General features: G+C 55.9%; 2 protein-coding genes across 2 annotated transcripts in view; one reads left to right on the forward strand and one right to left on the reverse strand.

Annotated features, from left to right (window-relative positions):
* Positions 1-6,826, forward strand: part of LOC128269881 (uncharacterized) — a 122,453-nt gene extending 115,627 nt beyond the window's left edge. Inside the window, 7 exon segments of the mRNA XM_053007285.1 lie at positions 190-585; positions 661-1,638; positions 1,741-4,011; positions 4,080-4,514; positions 4,581-5,093; positions 5,178-5,663; positions 5,746-6,826. Coding sequence (XP_052863245.1) covers positions 190-585; positions 661-1,638; positions 1,741-4,011; positions 4,080-4,514; positions 4,581-5,093; positions 5,178-5,663; positions 5,746-5,987 — 5,321 coding nt within the window. The 3' untranslated portion in view covers positions 5,988-6,826.
* Positions 6,827-8,185: 1,359 nt separating this feature from the next.
* LOC128271040 (beta-alanine-activating enzyme) lies at positions 8,186-11,375 on the reverse strand. The gene is made up of 5 exons (XM_053008472.1): positions 11,167-11,375; positions 10,533-11,102; positions 9,015-10,461; positions 8,665-8,946; positions 8,186-8,602 (listed from the first exon to the last, which is right to left on the reverse strand). The coding sequence occupies exons 1-5, from the start codon at positions 11,373-11,375 to the stop codon at positions 8,186-8,188; spliced, it is 2,925 nt and encodes a 974-aa protein (XP_052864432.1).

Here is an 11,375-nt window from a genome sequence, read left to right on the forward strand (position 1 = left end):
CGTTTTCAGCCCCTCTTTTCAGCTTCAGCTCTATCCATTCCAGCCTCTTTTTGTCCTCTTTTCGCTTTGCTCTCTTTCTGCCATAACACAGGCTCAATGTGTACAAATAACCATCCTTAGTGTCGGCATCGTCCCCGCAGTACCATATCCGGTTGCGGTTACTAACTGTACGTTACTTGATCGTTGCAGCCCCCAAGGACACGGCGGGATGCTACAGTGACGTCGAGTGTGCCCCGAGCGAGTCTTGCCGGTCCGGTGCCTGCGTGGACGTGTGCAGCGCGTACAACCCGTGCGCCCGGACCGCGGAGTGCTTGGCCCAAAGCCATAAGGCCATCTGCTCGTGCCCGCTCGGCACGGTCGGCGATCCGTTCCAGAACTGCTACAAACCGCCGGTGGTGTCGCCCGAGTGCACCGTCGATGCCGACTGTGCGTCGAGCATGGCGTGCGTCAACGAGCGGTGCCAGGATCCGTGCGCCGGCAGCAACCCATGCCGCGGCAATGCCGAATGTCGCGCGGTCTACCATCGCCCGCACTGCACCTGCCCGGTCGGTTGGGGCGGTGATCCGAAAACTCAGTGCTACAAACGTAAGTAGATGACGGCGCGACGCGGCGCACTCTTAAGCAACGTTTTACCTTTTCACCTTTCACATCCCTCTCTAGCCGAGTGTACTCACGACGCGGACTGTCCCTTCGACAAGGCGTGCATCAACGACAAGTGTATCGATCCGTGTGCGTACGGTGGCGCCCAGTGTGGCCAGGATGCGACCTGTGTGGCGCAGAGTCACCGTGCGGTGTGCATCTGTCCACCGGGCACGCAGGGCAACCCGTTCGTGTCGTGCGTGACGGGCATGTGCCAGTACAACGAGGACTGTGGCGAACAGGAAGCGTGCGATCGGTTGAACCGTGTCTGCCGGCCAGTCTGTGACGAGGAATCGTGCGCCCGCACCGCTCACTGTGTGGCGCGTAACCACCAGGCCAGCTGCGAGTGTTCCCAGGGCATGCGGGGCAACCCGTACGTGGAGTGCGTGAGCGATCCCGAGCCACCGCAGCCCGAGTGCCGCATGGACAGCGAGTGTCGCTCGCAGCAAGCCTGCATCCGCAACCGGTGCGTGAATCCGTGCCAGGAGCTAACGCCCTGCACCGGGCAGCACCAGACGTGCAGCGTGATCGACACGCTGCCCCTGCGCACCATTATCTGCGCCTGCCAGACGGACATGCTGCTGGAGCGATCCGGTAGCTGCCGGCCGATCGTTGCGGAAGAGTGTCGCACCGACGGCGAGTGTCCCGATACAGACCGCTGTTTGCGCGGACAGTGCGTGACGGCGTGCAAGGTCGATCGGTGCGGTGTGAACGCCCAGTGTACATCCGGTGGCCACCGGGCGCAGTGTAGTTGCGCGCCCGGATACGTCGGTAATGCCCACATCGAGTGCCAACCGGAGCCACGAGTCGTGCCGGCAAAGGAGTGCACGGTGGACGACGATTGTACGGCCGATCGGTCGTGCGTCAACGAGCACTGCGTGAATCCGTGCGCCGGAGATGCGTGCGGTCGGGGGGCACTGTGCCGTGTCGATCGGCACAAGGCCCACTGCAGCTGCCCGGCTGCGTTTACGATGGACGCCAACGGAAACTGTGTACCACGTAAGTATTGCCGAACGGAGACACACAGTAACCGTAACCAGTAACCGTTTGGTGTGGGCATTTGTACTAAAAGCTCTCTCTCTCTCTCTCGTCCCTTCCTAGCCGCTGGAGATCTGCCTCGATGCCGCACGAACTCGGACTGTACGCGCAGCGAAACGTGCGTCAACGAGTTGTGCGCCAACCCGTGTAACTGTGGCCCGAACGCGGACTGCTTCGTGAAGGACCACTATCCGGTCTGCAGCTGCCGGCCGGGCTATTCGGGTCACGCACAGACCGGTTGCTTCAAGCTGGAATGCGAGAGCGATGCCAACTGCCCGAACGAGCGCCAGTGCACGAACGGGGCATGTGTCGACCCGTGCCTGCAGCAGGATCCTTGCGCGCTGAACGCGGAATGCTACGGCGATCGGCACAGGGCCGCTTGTCGGTGTTTGCCGGGGCTGGAAGGAAACCCGTTCGAACGGTGCCGCCGCGTCGAGTGTCACTACGATGGCGAGTGTGCGAAGAGCCTGGCGTGTCGCCGCGAACAGTGTGTCGATCCATGCGCGGCCGATTCGCCGTGTGCCCAGAATGCGCAGTGCTTCACCGTGAACCACCAGGCGCAATGCAAGTGTCCCGAGCACCTACCCGAAGGCAACCCGTACTCGTTCTGCCGCCCGCGAGCCGTCGAAGCGGATGAGTGCCGACTGGATGGAGACTGCCCGAGCCGGATGGCGTGCATCGGGGGCAAGTGTTTGAACCCCTGCCAGGAACTGAAACCGTGCGCCCCGACCGCACTCTGCACCGTACAGGATACGGTCCCGGTGCGGACGATGGTCTGCGAATGTCCGGCCCAGCACGTGCCGGACGGCCAGGGAGAGTGTCGCCGGGTGGAGCAGCAAACACCGGTCGGAGCTTGCACCAGCGATTCCGAGTGTTCGGAGCAAGAGGCGTGTATCAATCGACTGTGTCGCGATCCGTGCGCTTGCGGCAGCCACGCGACGTGCGTGATCAACCACCATCGGGCCGTGTGCTCGTGCGAGGAAGGCTTCGAGGGCAATCCGAACGTGGCCTGCCGGGCGATCGGATGCCGTGTCGACTCGGAATGCGAATCGGCCAAGGCGTGCGTCAACGGTAACTGCGTCAACCCGTGCCTAGAGACCGATCCGTGCGGCATCGGAGCGGAGTGCTTCGGACGCGCGAATCGAGCCGAGTGCCGGTGCCTGAGCGGTTACCGGGGCAACCCGTTGGTGCAGTGCAACGTAGTCGAGTGCCGCAGCAACAACGACTGTCCGGACGATCGGCAGTGCCGCAACGGGCAGTGCGTAAACCCGTGCATCTACGAAAACGCTTGCTCCGCGAGGGCAGAATGCCGGGCCCAGAACCATCTCGTCGTGTGCCGGTGCCCGGTGGGCCTGGTCGGTAACCCGTACGTCGACTGTCGGCCGGAGATCGTGCCCGAGTGTCGCTACGATACCGAATGCCCGTCGCATCTGGCCTGCATCGACAACAAGTGCGTGGAACCGTGTACGTCGCTAACCCCGTGCAATCAGCCGGCCAAGTGTGAGGTGGTACCTTCGTCACCCGTCCGCACCATGCTCTGCACCTGCCCGGAAGGGTATGTGAGCAGCGGCAGCGGCACCTGCAAGCCGGTCGTGAAGGCGGGCTGCATCTCCGACACGGACTGCTCGAGCGACACGGCGTGCATCAACAGCATCTGCCGCAACCCGTGCAACTGTGGGCCGAACGCGCAGTGCCGTGTCAAGGACCACAAGCCGGTCTGCTCGTGCGAGCAGGGCTACGACGGTGACCCGGAGACGCAGTGCGTACGGATCGAGTGCCGCGCGGACGACGAGTGCTCCGGACAGCACGCCTGCCACAACCGGCAGTGCGTTCCGGCGTGTTCGCTGGAAACGTGTGGCTCGCAGGCCGAATGTATCGCCGTCAACCATCGGGCCGTTTGCGAGTGTCTGCCCGGCTACGAGGGTAACCCGCGCGCGGTCTGCAAGCTGATCGGGTGCCGGCGCGATACGGATTGCCCGCTGGACAAGGCCTGTCTGAACGGACGCTGCGAGAGCCCCTGTGAGGCGCAAGCGGTCTGTGCGCAGAACGAACAGTGCCAAGTGTACCAGCATCGGCCCGAGTGTGCCTGTCCACCACCGTTCGAGAACGATCCGCTGCAGGGCTGTGTGCTGCGGGACGACCGCTGTATGACCGATGGCGAGTGCCCGTCGCAGACGGCCTGCATCCAGGGCGAGTGCGTGAACCCGTGCAACGTGACCGAACCGTGCGGCGTAAACTCCCTCTGCAAGGTACTCGACACCCTGCCGGTGCGCACGATGATCTGCGAGTGCCTACGGGGATACCAAGGCAACGCCGCGATACAATGCGATAAAAGTAAGTCCGTCCCCCGCTGGGGGTCGATTGCTACGAATAATCATTTGCATTTATTACCCCTCTTTCAGTGGCCCCCTGTCCCACGGAGCGAGGCTTTGTCCTCAACGCCAACGGTGAGTGCGTATGTCCTGCCGGATTCGGACTGTCCACCTACGACGATTGCCAACCGTGCCGCGAAGAAGACGGCCTGAAGATCGACGAGACGGGCCGGTGTGTTTGTGCGCTCGAGCGTGGACTCATCATCGACGAGCGGGGACGCTGCATCTGTCCGATCGAGTACGGTTATCGGTTGACGGGCCGGGGCGAGTGCGTTCGCAGCGAAAAGCCCGAGTGCGAACACGACGATCACTGTTCCGACTGGCGGTACTGTAGCCCGGAGAAGACCTGCGATGATCCGTGTGCGCGCAAGGTATGTGGAAAGAATGCGCTCTGCAACGCCACCAACCACCAGGCGGTATGTCAGTGCATCACGGGATACACCGGAAACCCGGAGGAACATTGCAGTAAGTATTGCGGCGGCGGACTCCCCGGGCAGTGGCTGTCAGGCTAATGGGTCACTCTCTTCGCAGACGAAACGACCAAGTTCAGGACGGACTTCCCGCAACCGGAGATGGTTGTGACGTGTCAGGCCGACGGTGTGCAGGTGGTGATCGATTTGGCCGAGTCCTCCTTCAACGGGGTGCTGTACGTGAAGGGCCACAGCAAGGACGAAGAGTGTCGCCGTGTAGTCAACCTGGCCGGCGACACATCGTCCGCCCGGACGCAGATCTTTAAGGTGCACTTCGGCAGCTGCGGTCTCATCCACGTCAACGGGATCGCGAGCTTCGTGCTCGTCATCCAGAAGCACCCGAAGCTGGTCACGTACAAGGCGCAAGCGTACCACATCAAGTGCGTGTACCAGACGGGCGAACAGAACGTGACGCTCGGCTTCAACGTGCAGATGCTGACGACGGCCGGTACGATCGCTAACACCGGTCCGCCGCCGACCTGCGCCATGCGCATTGTGGCCTTCAACGGCGAGGAGATCAATTCGGCCGAAATCGGTGACAATCTGCGGCTGCAGGTTGAGGTGCAACCAGCAAGTAAGTGCCAGTGGAAGTGGAGGACGGAGCACACGGTGTAATCATTTGGTTTTCCCGTTTTTGCGCGTTCCGCACAATTTGCAGCCATCTACGGAGGATTCGCACGGAGCTGTGTGGCCAAGACGATGGAGGAGAGTGTCGAGAACGAGTACATCGTAACGGACGAGGACGGTTGTGCGACGGATCCGTCGATTTTCGGCGACTGGGAGTACAACGCCGAGACGAACAGCCTGCTGGCAAGTTTCAACGCGTTCAAGTTCCCGTCGAGCGACAACATCCGCTTCCAGTGCAACATCCGTGTGTGTTTCGGCAAGTGCCAACCGGTCAACTGTCACGGGGCCAACGCGTACGGTAAGCGGCGCCGTCGTCGCGCGATCGCTGGCGAGGCGGCGCACGATCGCACGATCGAGCTGGTCTATAACCGAACCAGGCGCGCTTCGGACGATACCGCCCTGGCCACCGACGATGGGCTCGGCATGGAGGGAACGCTGCGCGAAGAGATTACGATCCAATCGAACGCCATCCTGACGCTGGAGAAGCGGGAAGAACGATCGTACGATTCGAACAACAGTGAGTATCAAAGGAAGCCTTCCGGCTGCGCTCGCGGAAACTCAAATCATCCAATCCTATAACCGCACTCTGTGTCTTGCAGTCACCCCGGCCGCTCAGCGCGTGGAGGACATTTGTGTTTCGATGATCGGTCTCATACTGGCGCTCGTTATTACGGCGCTACTGGCACTGGTTGCCGTAGCGGTGGCCGTCTCGTGCTGGCTAATGGCCTACCGACGACGACCGACCATCACCGGTCCATTACCGCATCCGCCCGAGTTCCCTAACCCTCTGTTCGCACATCACGAACCATCGGAACCATCACATCACGATTTCATGGGCTAGAGGAAAGGCGAACGAAACGCCGAACGAAGCCCATGTCGGCGGAGCACTAAACGAATCGTATTGTGACAAATCAAAAGCGATGAGGAAGGCTTGACAAAAGTGAAAACATTCAGTTTATGTGACAAAAAACGAAACATAAGTATGAGGATATCGTCAACGAGACGTTTTTTAACAATTGACTAGCACGACGTTAGATGAACTTTACTACTAACACCCTAATGAGACAATCGAAACTAAACCTGCGTCAGAAAGAGAGACGATAGGCAGAAGGTTGATAGAAAGGACGGAAAGATTGAAGAAAGCTGCTGCTGCAGCAGCAGCAGCACTCGCGGAAGGTAGCAATCAGAATGTAAATAACGTAAAAAAAATTAAACACAAACCCAAAACCACCCCGTCCTTCGGAACAGAATCACCCACTGGCCGCGGTCGCAATGCAAGCGGCGTTTTTTTTTTTGGGTGTGCTCAAAGAGCGGAACGAAAGCGATCAAAATCGCACGCAGATCGAACATTTCGCAATGATCGAACCGATCGAAAACAAAAAGAAACCAGAAACCCTTCGAACGAATTCGCGAAACACGAAACCAGTGTCCTTTTTTGTATTAGGTACATTCTTTGTTAGGATTAGGTCACGCAGATAATTCTTACTAGCAGCTAAGGAAGGTTTTTATGGAATGCGATCGGTCAGCGCGGGCCCGGTGTCTTGGCACGATCACGGCCCGGTGCCGCCCATTGAACGTTTGTATTCCAGGGCTCACCACACCATCTCCTCCGTCGGTCGTTACTAGTCCTCTATTTATTAATGTTAATATGATGGTTAAAACGGCAACGAACATTGAGTGCGGCAAAATTGCAACAGAAAAAAACATCGAAGCAAATCACAATCAGTTTCGGTTCACGAGAACCACCAGAGCGCACGCGGGCGCGCGTGTGAGTGTGTGTGTGTAGGGATGTAAGTGTGTGTTTGTGATTGTGGTTGTGTAAATTTGAATGTGGTTTCCATGAGTAACGCGGACCACTCGGCCTCTGCTCGCCCCCTTGAGCCGTGCACGTTTCCTTTTTCTTCGGTGCGCTCACGTTTTAACTGTAATTTATTGATATTTTAAAGTATGCTCTTGATATAATTATGTATCGAACCGAATGATCGACGATCGGCGGAGGATTTGCGAGCGAGCGAACGGGCGTTTAGGAGAGTGTATGACCCAAAATGGTAGCACAAAACGGGGGTTTGTGTGTGTTGTTACTCCTCACACGTTCGGATCACTTCTTCTAAATGCAGTAAATGTAAAGTCGCACGTAGATCAGCAGCAGTCGCGCGAAGTAATGTAAACGTGAAGTGGTAATACGATGGCTAAAACCAAACACGTTTCACGGAGTTACACGATTCTCCATTCTGATGCTCCTACTCTCTAACTGCCCAGTCTGTTTCCCCGGAGATACGAAAACGGAACCCTTTTTGTATATTCTGTCACACGTTGACGTGCTGCGATCGGTGGCACACACGTGGACCTCTGAGTAGCCAAGGCTTGAACGGAGCAGCGACCTTTCTTGCCTCCGCTACGCAGTTTTTCCGTTGCCACCGCCGCCTAGCTTGTCTGTGACACTCGAAACGATTTACTGCCGTTATTTTTTAAATTTTACATCGACTCAAATCGTTTAGCTAATTTTTTTAGCGATATCGTTTGTGTTCATGGCGCTAAGAAAACAGTTTTCCGTCCCCCAACTGTCGCGTTGTTGTTTGCCGCTTTACATTACTTTTGCTCCTGCCGGACCTAGATAGTGTAGTTATATAGCATTCAGGTTCTCTCAGAAGACTGCCACCAAAACCTAAACCAACAACACTAACGCGTGCCGTGTCGCATGCACACTTTGTTTTACGTTTTTCGTTCGGTACGCGTGTACGGGGCTACGTGTCCCCGGAACTCACTATTTTCGTCGCTCTCAACGCAACCGCACCTCCTACGATTACGAATAGTTAAAAAAAACGAAGCGAAACTAAACTATTAGAACGAAGAAAAACCCGCGATAATAAACATTAATACTAATCAAACGGCGGCCGGCTTTGCTGAACAATATCACGCGGCGCGGCTTCCGCCAGTGCCATAGAAGTCAAACAAGTTCCTCCCGAGACTCGGACGATCCACAGATCGGAACCGGACCGATCAATCAATGGATTCGTAGGCTCAACATTTTAGGTTTGGTTAGTTTGGTTTCATCTCGTTTATTTGTAGTTTGTACAAAAAGTTATCACGACAGCCAACAAACAGTGCATCATCCCCACAGACAGTTGGTGTGGCAAAAAGTTCGCCATCCATTTTCTGCGTTGCTATTATTTTGCAACCCGTGTAATCATCAGTTTCAGCACGCAAATCAATTACGTTAACGTAACCAGCGGTCGTGCACACTATTAGTGTCCGCTTGTCGTCCAGAATCAATGGCGTGGCGTAGATTTGGGACTGCAGTCGGAGCTTCCATTTGAGCACGATTTTGTCACCATCCAACGCTACACAATGCAGGTGCTTATCGTAACATCCGACGAAGAGATCAACCGTTGCATCCGCCTGTTTCAGAGACGCGATTGACGAAAACACATTTCCCGGCAGCTGGTGGGATGTTATCTGAAAGGCAAAGTAGTATCAAAAAACGGCCTTCAAACTAATACTCGAACGATGACACTTACCTTTTTACCACCGGTGGCCTCATAAACGCCGAGCTCGCCGTCGACAGCGCATGAGACAATTCGGTCATGATCCGCTAAGTAAATGGGAGAACCAAACACGGGCACATTACGGGCATTCGTTCTGCTCCATACGAGGCTTCCCGTGGCAAGCTCGACGGCCGCCATCGTCCCGTCTAATGTAGCCACCAGAACACATTTCTTATCTGCCAGGCTACCCAACGCGACGGGCCGAGCCAATATTGGTTTGGTGCCAACCAGCAACATCCACCGTGCCGTGCCGTCCTAACCGAAAGGAAAAGATGCATTCAGGCCGAAAGTTACGTCAACATAGCCCTCTAGCTGCTACCTACCATCGTTAGGCAGTGAAGGTTGTAAGCGGACCCATAACTACCAAAAACAATGTCGCCCGAAGCTGACAAAACCAAGGGTGCGCTTTTAATCATCCCTCCGGCGTCGTACTTCCACACGATCGTTCCCTCTCGTGGAGCGAAGCAGTATAAAAATCCGTCATAACATCCAACCACGGCGTGGAGCCCCGGGCCCTCTAGAAAGGGTTCCAGAAAGCTTACGGAGCATTCGATACGATCGGGCAAGGTAATACGCGACAGAACGTCGTTTGTGGTCACATCGATCGTCAGCAACAGGCCCGAATGGCTTCCGATGCTTAGAATGGGACCGATGTCCGGACAAAATGTTGTGCTTGGTCGCGAATCAATGCACTTGCCCAGATCGTATCTGCAGACCGTCTTAAGGAGGCCACCATCCATTATTCTCGGCGGCACACAGTCTGTTGCTGAGGTTCTCCTTCTTTTCGCAGCATTACCTTTCGGTACTTGCGCATCGACATAAGCAATCGCGTCATCCAGCGATACGTTTGTATCTAACAGACGGGCGAGAATCTCCGGAAGTTCCAGATCGGGAAATTTCGCTGTCATCGAGCCGTACAACCGGAGTGCCGCGACCGATGAACCGCCACTCTCGATGAAAGAGTTTCGATGTTTTCGAGAGTCATCTTTATTCGATCGGTCATCCACGAAACCGATACCCATCGCTATAAGTTGCGTGCGAAAATATACGACCGGATCGGGGTGACTTTTGTGGAGCTGCGATTCGAGGTACAGCCTGGTCAATCCCTCCTGGCACACCTTTCCATGCACGGACAGTGGAAATCGCTCGATACGAAGCAGCTCATCGGGTAGCTTTTCGGACGGTAGGTGTGAGCGTAGAAAAGTCCACAGTTTTTGCTCCACCAGCGGATCCGCGGATGACGATTTGAAGAACATCACCAGCCGCATGTCGTCATCGTGAGCCTTAGCAAAACACTGTTCTACGGACACGTGCGAGGTTAGGACGCGCTCGAGTTCCTCCAAACTAACACGACAACCGAACCTTTTAATCAATCTGCAGCACCGGCCACGGTACAAGAGTCTCCTTTCGTTCGTTAGCTCCACTAAATCGCCGGTCGCACGGAATACGACATCTCCGTGGCTGGTGTCTGGCTGTTCTTCAAGCAGGATACACTTCCGGGTGCTGCTACCGATGAAGAGCTCGCCAACGATGGATCCCTGAGCGTTTTCTGGGGTCAGAATTTGGCCGTTATCGACGCTACGCACTTGCAATACGATCGACGCATCGAGGGGAGCACCAAGCGGCACCTGGTCGGTGGTGTGGCTGGTAACATGTTCGATTGTGCTCCAACACGATACTTCCGTGATGCCGTAGATGTTGAACACCTTCGTACGGCACCCGGCAGGAATCACTAACGCCGGGAATGGTTCCCCGCCAAGAACGAGTACTCTATTTCAACAAAAACAAAAAAAACCAGGTTAGTCACCAGCAGCAGTGTCGATCGTCTGTTTCCAACGTACCTCAGTGTGCTGTGTGGCGCAAGGATCGTTTCGGTCACAGCTCGATGGTTCCATCGCAGAAACATGGAGGGGGTCATTTGCATCACCGTTACGGCCGGAAAGAGTGCCGGCAGTAATCGGGTTGGCGAGCGACGTATTTCATCCGCTACAAGCAGCAGCGTAGCGCCGGTATGCAGCGCCAGAAGCAGATCTACGACGAACGGATCGAAGGTCGGTGGTGAACAGACAAAGATAACATCCTGTTCGTTCACACCAAACCGTTCAATCAACGACGTTACGTTCGGCGCAATGCATTGGCCTGGCACGAATATCGTTTTCGGTAGTCCCGTCGTTCCGGACGTTCGTACACAAAACCCCAGCACGGGACTGCTGGCAACGGGGAACGATGCAACTGCCAACGAGATTTTCATCCCCGTGATCCGCATGCTCAGCAGTAGCTGAAAGCCTTGGCCACTTTGAAACCATTCACCGGTAGGAAAAAACACTGCAGCACACTCCTTGCAATCATCTTGCCGCATTTCGCGGTCCCGTGGATCGATGCAACAGAAGCTGTTGCGGGATTTGATTACACTGCAAAAGGGCGACACTATTATTTTTGATGATTACTGTTCATCCAACAACCTGATTCTCTTACCCTCCAAGAACGGTAATCAGCGCTGGACATTGTGGCAACTTCACGCCGATTAGTTGCCCTTCGATATTTTGCCCTTCGAGCATTCTCGCTATTATCTGTATCACGCGCCATAGTTTTCCGTATGTCACCAGCGACCAGTTTTGGTGCGAATCGCAAAACTTTACGGCGTTTCGTTGGCTGAATTTGGAGAAAATGGATTCATCTAACAT

This window comes from Anopheles cruzii, chromosome 3 (genome assembly GCF_943734635.1).
Source record: "Anopheles cruzii chromosome 3, idAnoCruzAS_RS32_06, whole genome shotgun sequence".
Lineage (NCBI taxonomy): Eukaryota > Metazoa > Arthropoda > Insecta > Diptera > Culicidae > Anopheles > Anopheles cruzii.

Excerpts from the sequence above, each read along its gene's own strand:
- LOC128271040 (XM_053008472.1), bottom strand. The coding sequence starts at position 11,375 with ATGTTAGATGAATCCATTTTCTCCAAATTCAGCCAACGAAACGCCGTA. Across the intron at positions 11,103-11,166 it reads CTGATTACCGTTCTTGGAGG|TGTAATCAAATCCCGCAACA; the intron begins GTAAGAGAATCA and ends GCCCTTTTGCAG. Across the intron at positions 10,462-10,532 it reads GCGCCACACAGCACACTGAG|AGTACTCGTTCTTGGCGGGG; the intron begins GTACGTTGGAAA and ends TTGTTGAAATAG.